Source organism: Macrobrachium nipponense, chromosome 46 (genome assembly GCF_015104395.2).
Source record: "Macrobrachium nipponense isolate FS-2020 chromosome 46, ASM1510439v2, whole genome shotgun sequence".
Lineage (NCBI taxonomy): Eukaryota > Metazoa > Arthropoda > Malacostraca > Decapoda > Palaemonidae > Macrobrachium > Macrobrachium nipponense.
This window is the reverse complement of record NC_061106.1, coordinates 42,539,196-42,563,198: the sequence shown is the minus strand read 5'-3', so window position 1 is coordinate 42,563,198 and position 24,003 is coordinate 42,539,196. Positions and strand designations below refer to the sequence as shown.

Genomic DNA, 24,003 nt, shown 5'->3' with positions numbered 1-24,003 from the left:
GACATCTTAATTCAAAGAGAAACCAAAGCCAAAATCAATTAAATCCACAAATAACGTGTGCCTAGCCACCGATCCAAAGTCAGATACCAAAAAAACCAATAGGGATACTCAAGTAGCCAAAGTTTCCTAAATCGAGACGGAGGTGCTGCAAACAGTTGTTTACAACACTGGCGACAGAAAAAATATGAATAGAAAATGGGAATGGTTCCTGATACCCGCCTCCCAGCGGCGGGAATGGGTACTAACCACTTGACTCCCACTACGTGTGTCATAAGTTTTTTAAATTCTGTCGGACTTCGGAAAATACAGCTATATATATCTGACAGGTAAGTTTCATGAACAAACTGGAATGTTTATATCTGGGCAGGCTGGTATTTCCGCCTACCAGGCAGTAGTTATTGCCTAACCACCTTATTCAAGAGTTTAACGGCCGTTTTCCAGCTTCGCTGAAAGTAACTCCTAATATAAAGGACTACTGATGATTTGCATATCAAGTAGAAACAAACAATTTTTATTTCCTAATTTTTATTCCCACAATGTATGTGGGTCTACTGATGCTTTCAGTAGCCTACCTCTACATTCACTTCTAGAGCAAAACCTGGCGCTAGCGGAACTAGTCCCAGACATCTTAATTCAAAGAGAAACCAAAGCCAAAATCAATTAAATCCACAAATAACGTGTGCCTAGCCACCGATCCAAAGTTAGATACCAAAAAAAACCAATAGGGATACTCAAGTAGCCAAAGTTTCCTAAATCGAGACGGAGGTGCTGCAAACAGTTGTTTACAACACTGGCGACAGAAAAAATATGAATAGAAAATGGGAATGGTTCCTGATACCCGCCTCCCAGCGGCGGGAATGGGTACTAACCACTTGACTCCCACTACGTGTGTCATAAGTTTTTTAAATTCTGTCGGACTTCGGAAAATACAGCTATATATATCTGACAGGTAAGTTTCATGAACAAACTGGAATTTTATATCTGGGCAGGCTGGTATTTCCGCCTACCAGGGCAGTAAGTTATTGCCTAACCACCTTATTCAAGAGTTTAACGGCCGTTTTCCAGCTTCGCTGAAAGTAACTCCTAATATAAAGGACGACTGATGATTTGCATATCAAGTAGAAACAAACAATTTTTATTTCCTAATTTTTATTCCCACAATGTATGTGGGTCTTACTGATGCTTTCAGTAGCCTACCTCTACATTCACTTTAGAGCTAAAACCTGGCGCTAGCGGAACTAGTCCCAGACATCTTAATTCAAAGAGAAACCAAAGCCAAAATCAATTAAAACCACAAATAACGTGTGCCTAGCCACCGATCCAAAGTCAGATACCAAAAAAACCAATAGGGATACTCAAGTAGCCAAAGTTTCCTAAATCGAGACGGAGGTGCTGCAAACAGTTGTTTACAACACTGGCGACAGAAAAAATATGAATAGAAAATGGGAATGGTTCCTGATACCCGCCTCCCAGCGGCGGGAATGGGTACTAACCACTTGACTCCCACTACGTGTGTCATAAGTTTTTTAAATTCTGTCGGACTTTGGAAAATACAGCTATATATATCTGACAGGTAAGTTTCATGAACAAACTGGAATGTTTATATCTGGGCAGGCTGGTATTTCCGCCTACCAGGCAGTAGTTATTGCCTAACCACCTTATTCAAGAGTTTAACGGCCGTTTTCCAGCTTCGCTGAAAGTAACTCCTAATATAAAGGACGACTGATGATTTGCATATCAAGTAGAAACAAACAATTTTTATTTCCTAATTTTTATTCCCACAATGTATGTGGGTCTACTGATGCTTTCAGTAGCCTACCTCTACATTCACTTCTAGAGCAAAACCTGGCGCTAGCGGAACTAGTCCCAGACATCTTAATTCAAAGAGAAACCAAAGCCAAAATCAATTAAATCCACAAATAACGTGTGCCTAGCCACCGATCCAAAGTCAGATACCAAAAAAACCAATAGGGATACTCAAGTAGCCAAAGTTTCCTAAATCGAGACGGAGGTGCTGCAAACAGTTGTTTACAACACTGGCGACAGAAAAAATATGAATAGAAAATGGGAATGGTTCCTGATACCCGCCTCCCAGCGGCAGGAATGGGTACTAACCACTTGACTCCCACTACGTGTGTCATAAGTTTTTTAAATTCTGTCGGACTTCGGAAAATACAGCTATATATATATCTGACAGGTAAGTTTCATGAACAAACTGGAATGTTTATATCTGGGCAGGCTGGTATTTCCGCCTACCAGGCAGTAGTTATTGCCTAACCACCTTATTCAAGAGTTTAACGGCCGTTTTCCAGCTTCGCTGAAAGTAACTCCTAATATAAAGGACGACTGATGATTTGCATATCAAGTAGAAACAAACAATTTTTATTTCCTAATTAGAAATCTTAAAAAAAAAAAAAATTTTCTCCTTGAATGAATCAACCCTTTTGAACAAACAAATGAAATACAAAATACCATCATCTTGAAGTAAAGAATGATGTATACTATAAGGTAAATCCCAAACTGATGGTGTCAAGTGAAAAGCAAAACCACAATGAAGATAGATGTGTAACCGACACTAATTAATTACTACTAATATCGTAATTTGGAATTTAGCACTCGGATTGACGAGACAAGATTTGGGAAACTTGCTAAGCAATTGTTTGTATAGTACTGACTATAAATCTTGTTATATATATTTTATATCTAATTCCACTTCCTCACCTTCCTAATTCTATATAAATAGGAGGTAAACAAATGCAAGTAAACTGTTAAAACATAATACTTCGATAGACCGAAAAGGCTACGAACTATCAATGGAAAAATTGCTGAAAAGGCTCCTCTTCACTGTATTGCACTAATTATTTACACAAAATTCAATTCAATATAAACTGATAACATACCCAGTGTTCTGAATTTGTCCAACATGATTGCTGTGCCTAGGGGAACCGGGACAATTTTATCTTCACCAGGTTCTCCAAGAATCCGTACTTTTCGACTGTTACCACCCACACCACCTAGCCAACGTTTCTCTGGCTCTGCTCTTAAAGTTTTTGACAATGTTTGCTCTGTTGGTCAAAATTTTATTTCGTGAATTTTCTGTCTTTCCTACAGAATCAGTAAATTATACAAGCTGAAAATATTAAATTAAAATCAATTTTATAATCAATAAATATAAATAACATATAGTAATCATGACTTGATGTTCCATGGGCAAAAATCAAGAAACTGTCTTAATTTTCATCCCAGTGAAATTATGATTGACACTTGGAAGAGCTCCTCTACAACAGGGAGAAGATTTTCACTACACCTAGATCACACTTTGCTTTTGGGCTCCATTTGTAGATGAAATTTCTGCACGTTGGATGAACTCCCAATACAGGATTACAAAAAGATTAATGGCTATGTAGTCAATGCAGTTATTTAAGACTTAGTGTTGTTCCATGCAATGATTTATTTCCTTTATTTTACTTCAAGAATCTATTTTACATACAGGTGATTGCTCCTAAGCTCTTTAGCCATATTAATCTTAAGGCAGCCCTTGATAAAGTTTACATATAGTATCTGTAACCTAATTAGACTTCAACTTTAACCAGCAATATCTAAACGATTTTCAAAGCTTGCCAACATCTAAGTAGTATACTGTTAATTATGACCATCATATGGTTACGGAGTCAACTTCATCAATCAAGTGAATACCATTTATAATCATAATTGCCTCTTAATATTATGTGACGCAAAGTGCCTCTGTGAAATCTACCACCTCTTTTGCTCTTTCACTACAAATCTCCATTCATCTTCAGCCTCTCATCTCACAGTTCTCATCCAAGTAGGTCAGGGTCTTCCTACTCTTCTGGTCCCCATGAGAACACAATAAAATTAGTAACGAAAATGTGTTGCTCGAGTCTTGTACCAACTGGGAAGCAAAAGAATATGAAAGCACGGACATAGCTTTATGACACACACACCAAAAAAGCAGCGATGCTGTTGGATGAGGTGAAGGATTTACCCTGGTGGGAAAAGGTCTAACTTACTGTATTTAATTAGTTGTCATGTCCACTGACCCTTATGGCATGAGAAAATGAATTTGGCTTTTACAAGTAAACAAATATTAATAAGTTTCAACTTAAAAATAGGGAAACAGATTAAAGTACCAAGAATTTGAAATGTTTTCATAAATTCTTATCAAATAAAATATACCAGCATTAAGTTATAGAAAATTATTCATACCTGCAATTGCTTCCACATAAACATCTCCTCCTTTTCCACCGACACCACCAAACTTTGGATACCCCATACCGCCACTTCCTCCTCTAACATGGATGCGTAAAGAATCAATGAATTTTCTATACTTCCTCATTTTGGCAGCATACCAACTCTAAAAGAAAAAATAACAAGAAAAAATGATGGTTTATTGTATTGAAGTGATTCAGTACTGTAATTTGATACATCAGAAAAACTGATTTAGTACTATAATTTGATACATCAGAAAAACTAAGTTTAGCAATTTAATTTCCTTTAAGAAAAACTCACTATTATTTATGCTTTGACACCTTGTAGTTGCAATTTTTCGTCGTACAACAACATCCAGAATCATTATTTCGACTATAACATAGTTTTAGGCTAATTTTGTTAGTCTGAGCAACCCGAGTATATAAATGAAAATTACAGTCACAATGACACATTCTGAAAGGGAGCATGATACTGAGACACTATGCTTAAAGAACTTTGCGAAAGCTATTTTTCTGCGTAACTGTCCCTAGAATGTGCTCCGTGTCCATTTCGGGCATTTCTGGATTTAAATAAACATGTCTAAATCCCTGACATCATCCGACTCTGATTTACTTTCCTGACCAAAAACAATAAGACCTGGACCAAGCCCTTCCAATTCACGTGAACTCCTGATCGCTGTAAAGAAGCTGAGGCTGGTACCCTCATGTTGGACAGCAGCAATTTTGATTAAGGTAAGTCGTGCAATTCTCTTTCTAGAGTATACTTTATCACTACATGATGAATGACGATGATTTGGGCCTATTGCTACTGTTAATTGGTAGCCTTGGCCAGTCCACGTGTTCCACGTTCAGCATTATAAAGGTGGGGAGTGCAAAATCCCCCCTAGCCAGGTCAGGGAATGGCTCCTCAAGTCAGGTCAGGTTAGGTTAGATTAAGTTGGGTGAGGTTAGGGCCAGACAAGATATTCTAGATTAGGTTAGGGTTTGGTTTGTCTGGTTAGATCATAACAGTGCTGAAGCACATGTCTGAACAGAAACTTAGTCCCGCCGAGCAGAACGAGACAAAAAAATGACAAATTCAACAATAATTTGTCTTTTTCCTAACATACAAACCCACAACATCATGTGATAGGAGTATCTTAGGCGCGCAAGTGCAGATGGCTGCGGTAGACTCGCTTTAAGAGAGCAAAATGACCCAGGTAAGGGCACAGCACCCTAAATTAGGTTAGGAAAGGTTGGGTTATGTTAGGTCAGTACATGATATGCTAGGTTAGGTTATAGTGCGTTTAATTTTCTAAGATCGCTCTGGTGGGGCCAGGTAGAAAAGGCAGAGTTATCATATTTACGGGTATGTAAGTCCCATTAAATGCTTCCCGCAGATATAATCCTTCTTTGGAAGATTCGCTTCAGACCTTGGGAGTTGATTCTATTTAGCTATTCTTTCTTTCTATAATTATAGATGCGCTGAATGGCCTGTTGGCTCTGGTGTTTGGACTTGAGACCTAAATTCATAAGTCAATCGATCTATTATGCCCTTAGAAAAGACAACCACGCATTTCTTCTTTGCATAACATTTTTATCAAAATCAACCAAGTCAGTCGCAGGACTCCCTGTCTCTTCTATTTTGAAAACACTGGAGATTCCACTATATTTCCCACCTCCCTTGCTTCCTTGTTAAGTCTACAAATAGTAATTTCTGACACTTTTGTTGCTTCAGACGTTCTCTGGATAGCCTTCGAAACATTATAAAATTATGTATTTCAGGAAATTATAGACTATTTCCTTGGCCTCAGGTGGTGGGTGAAGACGTTTACGGGAGGCACTTGGGCTGGGCTGTCCATACTTATCACAGTGGGTGATCGAGAGCGAGTATCCTTTAATGATATTGACCATGACCTTTAAAATCCTCTTAAAAATCCTGAGTCCCCTAATGAAACTGGGGTTTTAACAAAGAATATACAAAATAAGATATATTCAAAATATCTGATGCAAACATTTCAAGAAAGGAAAACTATTTCAATAGATTTCATGAACCTAATATGATTACCATAACATGAAAATTGGCAAACAAAGAACCACATTTCAAGAAAGGAAAACTATTTCAATAGACTTCATGAAGCTAATATGATTACCATAACATGAAAATTGGCAACATATGATATTTGTGCAAGCTACACCACAGAGATCTTAGAAAGGTAAATGCACTATAGGTAGGTCAAAACTTGATATTCTAAGTTAGGTTAGTTTAGGACATGATAATCTGATAAAGATTAGTTTAGGATACTATTCTAGGTTCACCGCCCTCCCAAGAAAATAAATAAATAAATACACAAATAAAAAAGGATGTTACCTTCAAATTTGACTTTTTTTTTTAAATTGATGCCCCATAGGTAATCATTCACTGACCCTCACAAGTTTTTACAGAAATCTTTTTCTTCCTAGCTTAAACCCATTTTTATATGGGGTTGCCGTTGTGAATGAGTCATCTCCATCGATTTCTGTCCTGTGCCTCGTTCTTATACCTTTTAATTCCATATCTTCCCCTACACAATCACGCCATCTCTTTCTTGGTCTCCCGTCTTCCTTCTACCCCGCACTTCCATTTCCATCGTATGTCTTCCAATATGACGTTCCTCCCTTTGTAACAGATGTCCATACTATCGTAGCCTTCCCTCCTGTATTTTCTTTGATATTTCAGCTACCTTTGTCGATCCTCTTATATACTCATTTCTAATCCTATATTCCCTTGTTACTCCCGACATCCATCTCAACATTCTCATTTCTGCTGCATCCATCTTCTTCTCTGTTTTCCTCATACTTGCTGTTCCAAATAACATTGCTGGTCTGACCACCGTCATATGAAACTTTCCCTTCAATTTCAGAGGGGCCTTCTTGTCACAGAGGACCCCTGATGCAGACCTCCAGTTGTTCCATCCTGCCTGAATTCGATGTCTCACCTCTTGGTCCATGCTTCCACTATCCTCTAATATGGACCCTAAGTACTCGAACTTCTGTACTTTCTTTATTTCTTCCCCACCCAATCTTATGCTACTTCCACCGTCTTCAGTAATACTGGAAAACATATATTCGGTTTTTGATCTGCTTATTCTCATTCCTCTCTCCTCAAGTGCTGCTCTCCACCTCTCCAACCTCCCCTCCAACACCTCCTTCCCCTCTGAACACAACACAATGTAATCCGCATATAATATGCACCATGGCACTGCTTCTCTAACACCCTGGTCATTACATCCATCAAGATGTAATGTCATGCACACGTTCAATTACATCCTTTTCATTTCCTGCTCTTCCAGTTCTTGCATTACCTTACTCATTTCATTCCAAAAACAGCTCTTTTCTTTCTCTGTGCAGCCCACTTGTGGATCATAAGCACTAATGATGTTCATTGTTTTCCCTCCATAACATAGCCTATCTTCACTCTCATAATGCAGTCATTCTTTCTACTCACTTCCGTCACTGCATTCTTCATTTCTCCTGACAACACTACACCAACGCCATTCCTACCCTGCTCATTTGCTCCACTATAGATTAGCTTGTAGCCATCCCCCAGTTCTTTGGCTTTAGCCTATTACCCTTCCATCGAGTTTCCTGCACACACAAAATATCCACTCTCTTTATCCTCATCAACTCCACCAACTCTCTTCCTCTTCCTGTCATAGACCCAATATTGAGCTGGCCTATTCTGATCCCATTTAGAGCTCGCTTCTTTAGCTGCACCCGGGCATGATGCTTCACCCTGTCACAGAGTTAGGGCAACGTGTCTGTGCGTCGTTTACGGAGTATGCCCTAGCACTATTCTCATAAATATTACGACTCATTCCATTGGTTCTGGCGAGGATTTTTATGGTCAGATGCATTTTCTGACACCAACCCTACCTAGCTATTTACCTATCCGGGATTGGCGGCCCGGACAGAAGGGGTTACGAGGCCTGCCCAACGAATATGCAGACTACTCCCCCTAAATTCAGTACATGGAGCAAATGCACAATGAGGGTTCAGGGGTACTACCTAGGTTGTTGTTCTTAATTAAGTTGGCTTTATGCCAGCACGGGCTCTTGCTCATAGAGCAGCCCGTAGACGCTACTAGAGGTAGGCTACTATCTAGCTAGCTAGTAGGTTTACCCGATGTCGTCTGATGACATTTCCAGTAATCAAATAGAAATAGGTAGGTAGCTCTTTGTCTGTTAATAGAATTACCAGTTTATATACTAGCTAATGGCAAGACAATGTTCGGATACGGTTAATGTAGAATAATATATTCAATAACTCACCTGACATGTAAACTAAATACCCAGTGAAGATAGAATCATAGGTAGTAGTAATAGTAGTAGTAGTAGGCGGAATATGTCTTTGAAACGGCTCCCTTTCTTGCTTTATTCCTCCTTTGTTTGTGTTTGCTTGAGTTTCTTCTCTCTGAAATACCACATTTCTTTAAGAAAATCTTTCCTATTCTCCACTTCCTCCCTCAGTAGATCTACCAATAAGAGTATATTAGCGACTAATTCCTCTTCATTTTCTTGATATGGTTGCTGCATAAAGCTATATCTATTTCTAATTTCATTGTATGCTGGACAGTAAAGTAAGAAATGTTCTAAATTTTCATTTTGTTCCTCACAGTATAAACATTTTGTATCTTCTCCTTTTATCCTATTTCTATCATTTAATCCTAGTATACCTAGTCTGGCCCTACTGATCAGCATTGTTTTTTCCGTGTTATCATACCAGATTTCTTCTCTTATATTTTCTTTATATTTTCTGTAGATTCTTAATGTTGACTTTTCATTCATTTCTTTCTGCCCTATTTTTCTGTCCCAATTGTTTATTATTTCTCTTAACTGTTTGTCTTTAACTGCTTCAATTTTACTTAAGTTTATGTTTAGTTCTTTCATATACTCTTTTACTTGCATTATCCAGGTTTTTTTTTTTTTTTCATACTGATCCATTGTTATCTCATATAGTAGCCTATTTCCACCATTCTTCAGTGTATGTTTCAGGTAGAATAGTTTATTCTTGATATCTTTAGATTGGCAGGAAGAGGCCCCTATTTCAGATCTTAACGCACAACTTGCTGTGTAACTTGGCGTTTTCAAAATTGCTCTATATACTTTATTGTCTATCTTCTGAAATTCATTTATTGTTTTCCTGTCAAGTTTCATGACTTCCATCGCATACATGAATGAAGGCATCGCTAGTCCTTTCCAGTACAATTTTCCTATTTTTACTCTGCTACAGCTTTTATTGATGACTGCTTAGCCATATTTGCCATCTGCTTTGCTTTAATTTGGGCCCTTTTTATCTGTTCTCTGAAGCAGTCTTTCATGTTGTTGATTGTTACTCCTAGGTATTTAATATTCTTAACTATTTTTATTCCTTCTATGTGCTCCATATTCTCCACATTGTCGATACTGTACCAGTCGTTGTATATTAGTATGTTACTCTTGTCCTTGTTTATGTTTAGGCCACATTCACTTGCGATTTCCATTAGGGTTTTTATTGATTTTGTTATTTCTTCTAGTGTGTGCCCTAGTATTAATCCGTCGTCTGCATATAATAGTGCCACTATCCTTATTACTTCATTTCTAAAACCTTCTGTTGTATTTTCTAATTTTTCTATCATCAGATATGTTATTAATAGAAAGAATATGGTTGAGCCATTGCATCCCTGTCTTATTTCATTAGTTACATTTAGTTCTTTTTGTTCTGTATTGTTGAGGCATAGGCTTGTTACATCATTTGTATATATTTTTGCGACTGCATTTATTACTTCTGCATGTAGCCTATATTTCCTCATGACCTCAATGAGCTTTTTCCTATTAACTGAGTCAAATGCTTTTTGGAAATCTATTGATACTACAAATAATGGGTCCTTTCTTCTGTACGTTTCTTGTATGCAGTATTGTAAGATATATAAATTATCGATTCCTCTCCTTTGTGTGGTAAAGCCTGATTGCAGTTCATTCATTTTTCCTATTCTTCTAATATGTTTGTCTATTTTGGTTCTCAGGATCCCCATGAAGATTTATATGATGCATTTTGTTTAGAGCAATTGGCCTTAGATCTCTGACTGTGGGGTTTGTTTTTTGGGCGTAAGTGTGTTTTTTTTACTTAAACCAGCTTTTCTGCGTTTTCCTGCCCTTCAGTATGTTATTTAAACATTCTGCCAATTCTTTTGAAGGTTGTTACTTTGTAATAGTAATTTGAACAGTACTGGCTTCATTCCATCTGGTCCTGGTGCTTTATTTGTCTTCATTTTCTCAAGTTGATTTTTTACATCTTCTTCTGTTATGTTGATTTCTTCCATGGGTCTAATCTCCGTCTCTGTTGGGTCATACACTCCATACATATGTTCCCTTAAAGAAGATATGGCATTTCATCTGCTGTCCTAATCTTTTCACTATTTCTTCCATGTCATGTTTGTACTGTTCTTTCTTGCTTTCATTCCATATCTCTCCTATTTTGTTTCTTCTTTTTGGTATATTGTTTCCCAGAATTTTACCAGCTCTTTCCCTAGGGTTTTCGTCCTTCATCTCTTGCTCATTTTTCATCGAATATTCTTATCCATTTCTTTTTCTGATGGTCTTTCCTCTCAGCATGTCTAAATATTCCCAGATTTTCCTGTGTCTGTTTTTATCATTCATTATCTCATTTCTAATCTTTTCTTCATATTCTTCATATGCTTTCTTTATTATTAGCTGTACTTTTGTTTTTGTTTAAGATATGCTTCTTCATAGTATCTTGTTTTTTCTCTATTCTGTGGCTTTCCTTTTTAATTTGTTATATACCCTTCTTTGCTTATTTCTTTCTTTAGGGTTTCTGACCCATACTGGTTCTATTTCTTCTTGCTTTCCTGTCTTTAACCTTCAACCCAGTGAAGATAGGTAGTAGTAATAGTAGTAGTAGTAGCAGGCCGCATATATCTTTGAAACGGCCCCCTTTCTTGTTTTATTCCTCCTTTGTTTGTGTTTGTTTGAGCTTCTTCTCTCTGAAATACCACATTTATTTTATAAAATCTTTCCTATTCTCCACTTCCTCCCTCAGTAGATCTACCAATAAGAGTATATTAGCAACTAATTCCTCTTCATTTTCTTTATATGGTTGCTGCACAAAACTATATCTATTTCTAATCTCATTGTATACTGGACAGTAAAGTAAGAAATGTTCTAAATTTTAATTTTGTTCCTCACAGCATAAACATTTTGTATCTTCTCATTTTATCTTATTTCTATCATTTAATCCTAGTGTACTGTACCTAGTCTGACCCGACTGATCAGCATTGTTTTTTCAGTGTTGTCATACCAGGTTTCTTCTCTTATGTTTCTTTATATTTTCTGTAGATTCTTAATGTTGACTTTTCATTCATTTCTTTCTGCCATGCTTTTCTGTCCTAGTTGTTTATTATTTCTCTTAACTGATTGTCTTTAACTGCTTCAATTTTACTTAAGTTTATGTTTATTTCTTTCTTATATTCTTTTACTTGCATTATCCAGGTTTTTTTTATATATTGATCCATGGTTATTTCATAAAGGAGCCTATTTCTACCACTCTTCAATGTATGTTTCAGGTATAATAGTTTATTCTTCATATCTCTTGTGTGGCAGGAAGAGGCCCCTATTTCAGATCTTAACACACAACTTGCTGTGTAACTTGGCGCTTTCAGAATTGTTCTATATACTTGATTGTCTATCTTCTGAAATTCATTTATATTTTTCTTGTCAAGTTTCATGACTTCCATGGCATACATGAAGGATGGCATCGCTAATCCTTTCCAATACAGTTTTCCTATTTTTACCCTGCTACAGCTTTAATTGATGACTGCATTAGCCATATTTGCCATCTGCTTTGCTTTAATTTGGGCAGTCTTTCATGTTGTTGATTGTCACTCCTAGGTATTTAATCCGCTTAATTATTTTTATTCCTTCTATGTGCTCCATATTTTCCACATCATCAATACTATATCACTCGTATATTAGTATGTTACTCTTGTCCTTGTTTATGTTTAAGTCACATTCACTCGCTATTTCCATAAGGGTTTTTATTGCTTTTGTTATTTCTTCAAGTGTATGTCCTAGTATTAATCCATAATCTGCATATAATAATGTAACTATCCTTATAACTTCATTTCTAAAACCTGCTGTTGTATTTTCTAGTTTTTCTATTATCAGGTACGTTATTAGTAGAAAGAATATGGTTGAGCCATTGCATCTCTGTCTTATTCCATCAGTTACGTTTAGCTTTTTTTGTTCTTTTTTGTTAAGGCATAGGCTTGTTACATCACTTATATATATCTTTGCAAATGCATTTATTACCTCGGCATGCAGCTTAAATTTAATCATGACCTCAATGAGCTTTTTTCTATTAACTGAGTCAAATGCTTTTTGGAAGTCTATTGATACAACAAATAATGGGTCCTTTCTCTGTGCGTTTCGTGTATGTAGTATTGTAAAATATATAAATTATCGATTCCCCTCCTTTGTGCAGTAACGCCTGATTGCAGTTCATTCATTTTTCCTATATTTCTAATATGTTTTTCTATTTTGGTTTTCAGGATCCCCATGAAAATTTTATATGATGCATTTGTTAGAGCAATTGGCCTAAGATCTTTGACTGTGGGGTGTTGTTTCCTGGGTGTAAACGTTTTTTTTTTTACTTAAACCAGCTTCTCTGCGTTTACTTTCTGCCAATACTTTTTGAAGGTTGGTACTTTGTAATAGTAGTTTGAACAGAACGGGCTTCATTCCGTCCGGGCCCTGGAGTGCTTTGTTTGTCTTCATTTTCTCGAGTTGATTTTTTGCATCTTCTGTTATATTTATTTCTTCCATGGATTTAATTTCTGTCTCTGTTAGGCCATACACTCCATGCATGTGTTCTCTTAAAGATATCTGGTATTTCATCTGCTGTCCTAATCTTTTCACTATTTCTTCCATGTCATGTTTATACGGTTCGTTCTTTCTTGCTTTCATTCCATATCTCTCCTATTTTGTTTTCTTCTTTCTGGTATATTGTTTCCCAGAAATTTTACCAGTTCTTTCCCTAGGTTTTCTTCCTTCATCTCTTGCTTATTTTCGTCGTATATCCTTATCCGTTCTTTTCTGATGTGGTCTTTCCTCTCAGCATGTCTATATATTCCCAGATTTTCCTGTGTCTGTTTTTTTCATTCATTTACTCATTTCTAACCTTTTCTTCATATGCTTTATTATTATTATCTGTACCTTTTGTTGTTGTTAAGATATGCTTCTTCATAGTATCTCTTTTCTTCTATTCTTGTGGCTTTCCTTTTTAATTTGTTATACATCCTTCTTTCAACTTATTTCTTTCTTTTATTTCTTTTGTGACCCACACTGGATCTATTTCTTCTTGCTTTCCCGTCTTTAACCTTCTTTTGATTATCTTCTCTAGGTTATTTGCTTTTGCTTTACTCATTGTTTCTTCCAGCTTGTGTTAGATCTCCTTTTCTGTCTTGTTGGCTTAATTCACATTTTATATATATTCAAGGTATTTCCTGATGGACTCTTCTGTTACTTTCAAATATTTGATTTCTTTTGTTTCATTTCTGAATGTTTTCCTTACTTAAGTGTTCATTCTGAATTGGACCTTTAAGAGGTGATGGTCTGATAGGTCATATTCATACTTTCCCTCATCTATCTCCATACATTCATAGTTTTTATACATATGTTGGTAGACTAGGGCAAAGCCTATAGTGCTGTTGTGATCTCCTCTACTCCACATTATCTCTCCTTTGCAGCTGGGATCTCCATTACGTCTTGCAAGGGTCATCTCGTGTAGTAGTAGTTGAATGACATCCCTCTACAACGGCACCTATATGACTAACGTTTATTGTGATCCACCCTTCAAACATTACGTCTATTATTTGCTTATGTAAAATTGTCAGCTCTGTTTTATGAATGAATATATTTCAATACAGATAAATCGTCGTAAACTCCCAATGCAGAGAAATCACCAGAAATGAGCGTAAACTACCCACTTCTAATCCTGCCAAAGTGGTCCAATAAAAGTTAGAAGTTCATCTTTCAAACAAAAGTGTCCTCATTCGCTAAATACTTCGACATTCCAGACTATCTAATAGTGGTAGTACAATTTTTCAATGTATTTTTTATGTATCCAGTACCATAGACATCTCTGATAACAAGTTATCCTCTGGACGACCCAATTAACACTCAAACATCGGAAAAGCCTGATTCCGTCGTTCTGCAAACTACTCTACTGCCCAACTTATATATGTGTGCCACACGGTACTTCGCTTCAACAGAGGCAAGTTACTTTGGCTTCACATTAAACTTAGATATAACTTGAAACATGGTAAACATAACAGTTACCTATAAAAATAGTTTTTTCTCCATTCTGACATTTGATAATTAAATAATCATACTTACAAACTGCATAGTTTATCACCCAAAGACGGACTTGATCAACAAAGTGAGACAATTTTGAACAGGTAGTCAATTCTGGCTTATTATTAGGAAGGACGCCGGCGCTCAGATGCAGTAACTGTCGGATGTCAGTCAAATTTGCCAGATAATCGCATTATAATCGGAGCTAATCCGAACTTTAGCCGATCGAAGCTGACCCAAGGTGATCACGTCAGTTTGGAGGCTAAAATCGAGTTATCATTCCTGTCTCCTCGCGTGTCAAATTATAGGCAAAAAATCACCGTGGTATCGACCTTCTCATGAATGTTATTTCTTATTGTGTATTATCTGCGCAATGTATAGGCTTACAGCTTGTGCCTTTACAAAGTTACGGTGGGTGACTTGTATGACTTGTATTATATAAAATACTTTTCAGCTGTTTTATTGAATCTCGTTCCACGTCCAGCTAGACCTCAAGAAGAGAGGTAGAAACTAACCCAAAGCGATCACCAGTTTTGTGACTTTGGAACATTGCGTTTGGACTTTTCCCGGTACGAATGGCGTTTTAAGTTAAACATTGGGCACTGTCATAAAACGTATACCATTGAATTTCCATTTGAAGGCGAGTCCATCCTGCTACTTTAATTCCTAAAAGAGATTCCCACTTCCACCATCTCTTTCACCTTCAAGTGTACACATTTCGCGGAAGAGAGTCCTCCTCCTCCGACGTCATGCAGACGCAGTTACCCTTGATATAATCTTTAATAATATACACTTCCTGGGCTTCCTCGCAACCAGTCTGTCGACTCTGCAATGGCGCGGGGAGAAATTCGGAAGTTCCCGAACGCGGGGGGGGGGGGGGGGGGTGAAATATGTCTAGCGTGTCACTCAATTTTTGAGACGAGGCAGTCATATAACTTCGCCAGGACAGTGACTGACGTCACGTTAGCCCCAGATGATGATGTGTGTGTATGTGTGTTACTTCACTCCAACCTGAGCGGTTTTGGCTCGTCTGTCCTTCCGTCTTCCTCCAAAAATATCTCAAATCAAAATTTCTGAATCAGATAAGTCAACACCGACACCATTTCTGACTTGAGAGGGTTTAACAGATTTTGTTTCACGGGTACATACATAAATAAATACATACATAAGTGTATACCTAAATGATCATACTTACGCGACAATTAAACTTGCACTAGGGATTGTTATTTTTTTCGCAGTCACTTATCCCAAGTTGAGGGGCGGATGATTGTGAAAAAACCCTCATCAAACTTTTGCTATGAGATAAAAGGGATAAGTGGGAAACTCAGGTAAAAGTTTTATTACTATGAATATCCATATCAATCTTGAAACGTACCGTTTGTCGCCGGTTTATACTTCAACTTACAAATAAGAGGTTTTGGTTTTGGGTAACACGACAAAATTCCGTTGAATTGCACGAGCTTGACTGAGAACACAAGAGAAAGTGTGGTCCCCAAATACCGCAGAGTTATTTCACCTTACGAGATGACACGAAGGTCATTATAGTACAGCCAGCAACAAAACCGGTGTCGCCCGCTAAGCCTGGCTCGGAGAGCTCATGCCCTTCTTACCCTGAAAGGCGGCCTTCGTTCAAACCTTTACCTTACCTTACCTTACAGACCTTACAGTTCGTTCGGGTTGCCCCAGGTCCCTCAGTGTGAGGCGCCTCTAATGTACAGAGGAGTTGCTAGTACATCTTCCGGTATATTTTGCATCTTCAATCTTGGATGGTCTGGGATGCAGTTTAGATATTGTCGAGCTTATTCTTAAACACATCTACGCTCACTCCTGATATATTCCTCAGATGAGCTGGCAACGCATTGAATAGACGCTGCATTATCGATGCTGGTGCGTAGTGGATTAATGTTCTGTGTGCTTTCCTTATTTTTCCTGGTATAGTTTTGGGCACTATTAATCTACCTCTGCTTGCTCTTTCTGATATTTTTAGTTCCATGATATTTTCTGTTATTCCTTCTATCTGTTTCCATGCCTGAATTATCATGTAGCGTTCTCTTCTCCTTTCTAGACTATATAATTTAAGGATTGTAGTCTTTCCCAGTAGTCTAGGTCCTTAACTTCTTCTATTCTAGCTGTAAAGGACCTTTGTACACTCTCTATTGTGCAATATCCTTTTGATAGTGTGGGTACCATATCATATTGCAATATTCAAGTGGACTACGAACATATGTTTTATAAAGCATAATCATGTGTTCAGCTTTTCTTGTTTTGAAGTGCCGTAACAACATTCCCATTTTTGCTTTACATTTTGCCAACAGAATGGCTATTTGATCATTGCATAACATGTTCTATTCATCATCACACCAAGGTCTTTAACTGCTTCCTTATTTGTGATTGTCTCATTATTAGGTCCCCTATATGCATATAGCTTTCCTTCTCTGTCTCCATAATTTATTGATTCAAATTTATCAGAGTTAAATACCATCTATTTACCTCTGCCCAATCATATACTTTATTAAGGTCTCTTTGTAGAGCGTTCCTATCTTCATCACAAGTAATTTCTCTACTTATTCTTGTGTCATCAGCGAAACTACTCACTACCGAATCCTTAACATTACTGTCTATGTCTTCAATCATAATAACAAACAATATTGCAGCTAGCACCGTACCTTGTGGCACACCGGATATTACCTTGGTTTCATCCGATTTCTCATCGTTTGCAATAACTATCTGTTTTCTGTTGCGTTAAAAATTCTTTTAACATCTTCCTACTTTATCTACGATATTGTGTTTTCTAATTTTCTTTGCTAATATATTATGGTCTACTTTGTCAAAAGCTTTTGCAAAGTCTAGATAAACCACATCTGTTTCATTTCCGCTTTTCATATTTTTGAATATGTTCTCTCGGTGGACTAACAGTTGGGTTTGTGTACTTTTTCCGGGTACGAAACCGTGTTGTCCTATAATTAAACAAATTATTTTTTATTAAATGTTTCATAATATTTTTTCTTCATTACCCTTTCATACACTTTCATAATATGTGATGTAGACTCACAGGCCTATAATTACTTGCCTCTAGTCTTGATCCACTTTTGAAAGTAGGGGTGATATATGCTAATTTGTGCTCATCATAAATCTTGCTGTATCTACACTTTGTCTTTAATAATATTGCAAGTGGCTTTGCGATAGAATGAACTACTTTCTTTAACAAAATAGCAGGGACTCCATCCGGCCCTGCAGCAGCTCCATTTTTAATTTCATTAATTGCCTGCACAATATCAGCTTCATTAATTTCTATGTCAGCTAAATATTCACTAGTTTCGTCCCTTATTCTATATCATTATCTCATTATCTATTCTAGGGGTGAATTCTCTCTTATATCGTTCTGCCAGTATGTTGCAAATTTCCTTTTTTTCATTCGTTAATCTCCCTTCAATTCTCAGAGGGCCTATTTCTATTCTTCTTTTATTCATCTTCTTCGCATATGAGTATAATAGTTTGGGGTTTTGCTTGATATTTAATAGGGTTTTTTCTTCCAAGTCCCGTTTTTCATTTTCTTTTGATTGTATAATCTTTTGTTCTGCATTTCTATCTTACTTTTTAGTTCTATAACTTTCCATGCATTTTTTTCTTTTGCAAGACCTTTTTTCCACTTTCTGATTTTCTGGAACAAGATCCTTCTGTCTCTTGGTATGCATGATGATGTTTACTTTTCTTCTTCGGTATATATTTATCCACTATTTTCTCCAATATTTTATATAATATCTCCGTATTTACCCTTATGTCATCACTTACGAAAATGTTATCCCAATCTTTGTTTAATTCTTCATTAATTTCTGACCATTTATATTTTTACTGTAGAAGTTGTATTTTCCATATCCTTCCCACTTTTTCATTTCTTGCTTATCTCTATTTTCACTTGCTTTGGAATGAACTGTTAATTCTATGACATTATGATCTGAAATACTCGCATTATAAACTATTATTTCTTTTAACATAATTCATCTCGTTCACAAATACTAGGTCTAAAAGTATTTTCCTTTCTTTGTTGGCAGGTGATTTATTTGTTGAATGTTCTTTATTCTAGTAGCATATCTAATAGCTTTTCAAATTGCCTCTTATCTTCTGCACTACTATTACTCTCTTTTTATATGTATAAGTACACCACAGTCTCCTATTCGTTCTTTCCATTTCTACTAAACGAAAGGAAAGTTGAAGTCACCAGATAAAGGAGAATAGTCCAGTCCTTGTGATTTCTACATATATCATCCAAGTTTTCAATTATTAAGTCAAACTCTTTAGTATTAGGACGGTCTATATATTACTATGTTCATCAATTTTTCAGATTCAAATTTCACCGCTATTAGTTCACATTCTGAGTTACTATATTTCTCATATATTTTTCCTTGTTTTTTGTCTTTCCCATATATTGCGGTTCCCCTTGATTCCTATTTTTTCTATCTGATCTATAAGTTTGGAACCCTTTTATTTGATCATCATTCCCATCTCTGGGGAATACCCAGGTTTCACTTATATTCATTAATCTATTTTCTTTTCATTTTGGGTTAGTTCTTCTAAGTACTCTATTTTCTTTTTGATTTACTCGAACTAAAAACCCTGCGCATTCATCACTATGATGGTTTGCGTGTTTTTCTCCTTCATTTAATATTGGTAGTTAATAAGGATTTTCCCATGTCTCTTTCCTGTTCTGGTATGTTGTCTTTTTTTCATTTCCAGTACACAGTTATAATGGTTCGAATGGGAGGAGGAAGGAAATTACGGTAATCAGGCAAAGAAAAAACAATAATGAATGAAATATATATGGAACCAAAAAAGGAGACGAGGAGAGAGAGAGAGAGAGAGAGAGAGAGAGAGAGAGAGGAGAGCCCAGAGAGAGAGAGAGAGAGTACGAGAAAGGTAACGAAAGGAATGGCATTCAGTTTATGGAGAGAGAGAGAGAGAGAGAGAGAGCTTTTATTCCTGTTTAGTTATTAATCTGATAGATATATTCGAGACCTTCTGCTTAAGAAATATGTTATCGTATATATTTTGAAAAATAATTATTATGAGATCTTATCACATCATATTGTTTTAAATCGTTATCAATTGTCTATATAAAAAAGCCTTAAATATTGTTGGAACCGACTATTCGTATCGATATTATTCAGACGGAAATATCCTTCTTTTTCATTATCCTATAAGCAGCTGTATCTCTTTCTCTCTCTCTCTCTCCCTCTCTCTCTCTCTCTTTTAATTGTCGTTCTGCCAAAATATCTGATCTTGCCCTCAGTCGTTTTATCGTTTCTGTAGAGTGAATTGGACCTGCTAATCTTGTAATGTCAGTTTGGATATTAAGCTACTTGTACTATGTTTTTGCTCTGTATGATCAGTTGTGCCTAAGTAAAGGGTCGTCATGTTAGACCGAAAGTTCTTGATTTCTCGCCTTTCAATTTTCCTCCGTGGAATTTTTTAATTTCCCCTTTATTTATACATGGCCTCACGTTTTATATACTTCGTGATCAAGTTATTCAATATATATATACAGTGGTTACCTCGAGATACGAAATTAATCCGTTCCGAGGCGGCCTTCGTATCATGAGTTTTTCGTATCTTGAACCGCATTTTACATGTAAAATGGCTAATCTGTTCCAAACCCTCCAAAAACACCCCAGTAAATTTCATAATAAAGCTAAATTGACCTATAAACAATGAAATACGACAACAAATTTGGACCATTCCATTCTTAACTTAATACGTATAGTAGTACTAATATGTATGTACCTGTAAATAAAAGTGTATTATGTACACGGTATACAAGAAAATCCGTATGTACATACGTACGTATGTAGTAAAAATGTAGAAGCTTACCTTTCGAGTGAGGCTATCTCCGAAAGTGGCGGACAGAGGAGGAGGAATAAACGGCAGAAAATTTGTTACGTAGTACTTACACTTAACTTTACGAAACACATAAATAAAATGTCAGGAAAACATAAACTAAACTTCACGAAACACATTAACAAAACTGTAACATTTAACATTACAAAAAACTTGAAATTAAAATTTTTTTGTCTCTTTTTTTTATTTTGATTTTGATTTTTGATTTTTTATTTTTTTTATTTATTTATTTATTTTTTTTTTAAATTTCAACTCCTTCACCACTTTCAACTTTCTGTTTTTTCGTAGTATCACTTGGTTCCTCCTTTTTGCTTACTACTCCTACTAAAGGCCTCTTTAAAAAATAACTATCAAGGAAGATTGCTTCGCCTGCTTTTGACAATGTTCCTGAAAAGACTCAGGCAAACGTCATCGAACTGTGGAAGCATACGACCTGTGTAAAAACCTTTTTGGGGTGTCTCTTTTCTACGAATGATTGCACCTTATGAAAGCAGCTAGAGCCTCCTTAATTTATACCGTTGTCATAGAGTCGTCGTCCCCTCCTCCTCGCCGCTACTAGAGAACTCTTCTCGAATGACGTTATGTTGCATGGCCTCCAACTCCTCAGGATCGTTCTTATACCTTTTAATACCATATCTTCCCCTACACAATCACGCCATCTCTTTATTGGTCTTGCCCGTCTTCCTTACTATCCACCCGCACTCCATTTCCATCGTATTGTATTCCAATAATGACGTTCCTCCCTTGTAACAATAGTCCATACCATCGTAGCCTTCCCTCCTGTATTTTCTTCGATATTTCAGCTATACCTTTGTCGATCCTCTCATACTATACTCATTTCTAATCCTATATTCCCTTGTTACTCCCGACATCTATCTCAACATTCTCATTTCTGCTACATCCATTCTTCTCCTCTGTTTTCCTCATACTTGCTGTTTCTGTTCCAAATAACATTGCTGGTCTGACCACCGTCATATGAAACTTTCCCGTTCAACTTTCAGAGGGCCTTCTTGTCACAGAGGACCCCTGATGCAGACCTCCAGTTGTTCCATCCTGCCTGAATTCGATGTCTCACCTCATGGTCCATGCTTCCACTATCCTCTAATACAGACCCTAAGTACTTGAACTTCTGTACTTTCTTTATTTCTTTCCCACCCAATCTTATGGTACTTCCACAGTCTTCAGTAATACTGGAAAACAAAACATATATTCGGTTTTTGATCTGCTTATTCTCATTCCTCTCTCCTCAAGAGCTGCTCTCCACCTCCAACCTCCACCCCTCCAACTCCTCCCTCCCCTCTGACACAACACAATGTCATCCACATATAATATGCACCATGGCACTGCTTCTCTAACACCCTGGTCATTATAATCCATCAAGATGTAATATAATGCACATGTTCAATTAACATCCTTTTCATTTCCTGCTCTTCCAGTTCTTGGGGTTACCTCACACATTTCGTTACAAAACAGCTCTTTTCTTTATCTGTGCAGCCCACTTGTGGATCATAAGCACTAATGGATGTTCATTGTTTCCCCTCCCTAACATACCTTCACTCTCATCAATGCAGTCATTCTTTCTACTCACTTCCGTCCGTCACTGCATTCTTCATTTCCCCTGACAACACTACAACAACACCATTCCTACCCTGCTCATTTGCTCCATTATAGATTAGCTTGTAGCCATCCCCCAGTTCTTTGGCTTTAGCCTATTACCCTTCCATCGAGTTTCCTGCACACACAAAATATCCACTCTCTTGATCCTCATCAACTCCGCCAACTCTCTTCCTCTTCCTGTCATAGACCCGATATTGAGCTGGCCTATTCTGATCATTTAGAGCTCACTTCTTTAGCTGCACCCGCGCATGATGCCTAGCCTTGTCACAGAGTTAGGGGCGACGTGTCTCTGTGCGTCGTTTACGGAGTCTGCCCTAGCAACCTATTCTCATTATGGAGGAGTATTTTAGTTTATATTTGACAACATCTCCAAAGGTTGTGTGTGTGAGAGAGAGAGAGAGAGAGAGAGAGAGATTGGTGGAAGAATGAATGGGAGTGGTTAGATGGCGGTCGGAAGCATGTCTGTTGTGGCACTCTGTAGGTAGTCAATGGAAGGTCTGTTACGAGAGTTGTAAACAGTGAGGCGTCTGGTCAAGTCAGTGTTGGTTTTGGCAGCACTTTCCTTTGGTGTTTTGTTGTTTGGGTGTTATTTGATAGATTTTTGGGGTTGTGAAGTTGTTGTGCTGTGTCTGTCTGGTTGTGGTGAGGTTAAGAAGGTTGGTGGTGCATTTTCGGTGTCTGTTAGTGGTGGTTGGGGCAGGGTTGGTTTTGGCAGTTTTGTACTGCTGTAAGTCGTGTGGTTGTCGTGTTTTTTCAGGCGGTTGGTTGTTCATCTGCATTTAGTTGTTGGGGTACTGAGTTTTTGTGGGGTTGTGGGTCGGGTCGGGTGGTTGATTGTTTGGTTGGTTGTCGGCGGTGGTTGTGTGTTGGCTAGCCTATAGCCTATATCCAGTGGACGACAGCACAGCCTAGTCCTAGGTATCAGAAGCCAGCGGTGAGTACCTGTTTGTGTTTTTTGTTCTGTATGTAGGTATTGGGGCAATTGTCCTGCTGTGTTTTTTAGTGTTAAGTGGAAAGTGTGACTGGGGGGGTGGGTTTGATAGCCAGACAGGTTAAGTTTATGTGGGGAGGTTACTTGTTTTTGTGATCCCGCCACATTATTTTTGGCGCCCGAACAGGGACTGTTGGTGTGGCAGCTGCAGGACAATTGGTCTAGGCTAGTGTGTATGAGTGGTGAGAAAGTTTGAGATGGAAGGATTGAGTGAGGTGGAGAGGCTGAAGGAGGAGTTGAGGTTGGAGAGGGAAGTAAGAGGACAATTAGACGTGGATAATGAGAGGTTAAGGGTAGAGTGTGGAGGAGCTGAAGAGCGAGTTAGAGGAAATGAGAGGAATGCTAAGGAGGGTGCAAAAGTGGAAATGAAAGAAGAAGTGAAAGGAGCAGAAGAGAGAATGATTGAGAAAATGGATGAAAAATTCTTAGGGATGATGAATGCAGTGCAGGAGATGATGAAGGGGTTCAGGTGAGAGGGCTGTAGTAGGTAGGCCTACTGGGTCTGTGATAGGCCAGAAGTGGTAAAGACAGTGGAAGAGCGAGGGGATGAAACTACGAGTGACGAAGGTGACTTGTTTGTGGTAGGTAAAGGGAAGAAGGGAAGAAAGAGACAGGATAAGGATAAACCTGAGGACAAGAATAAGAAGGGGGCTGAGGAAAAGAAGACGATTAAGGGAAAGAAGGTTAGGAAGGATGACGGACGGATGGATGGAGACTAGGACTGAATACATTGGGAAAGGGCTGAGAGTGATTTGGATAGCGGTGAGTGAAACAGGTGGGTAGAAAAGAAGGGTAAGAAGAGCGTAATGAGGAGCATGGATGTTAGTATGGAAGTTGATTCCCTATATTCGGACGAGGTTAAGAGGGATCAGAATGGTAGTAGCGAAAGTGAGAGTGAGCGGGGAAG

The 24,003-nt window shown here is 37.5% G+C and overlaps 1 protein-coding gene across 3 annotated transcripts in view; it reads right to left on the bottom strand.

The window, feature by feature from the left end:
- Nucleotides 1-24,003, bottom strand: part of LOC135214969 (GTP-binding protein 10 homolog) — a 66,578-nt gene that overhangs the window by 33,540 nt on the left and 9,035 nt on the right. The window contains exons 1-3 of one of the 3 annotated variants that reach the window (XM_064249464.1): nucleotides 8,519-8,655; nucleotides 4,228-4,375; nucleotides 2,901-3,065 (exon numbers count right to left, since the gene is read on the bottom strand). In XM_064249464.1, the coding sequence (XP_064105534.1) occupies nucleotides 2,901-3,065; nucleotides 4,228-4,357 (295 nt within the window). In that variant the 5' untranslated portion in view covers nucleotides 4,358-4,375; nucleotides 8,519-8,655. Of the gene's footprint in view, nucleotides 1-2,900; nucleotides 3,066-4,227; nucleotides 4,376-8,518; nucleotides 8,656-24,003 lie in introns of those variants that run through there. The other 2 variants (XM_064249465.1, XM_064249466.1) reach the window with 2 other exon arrangements.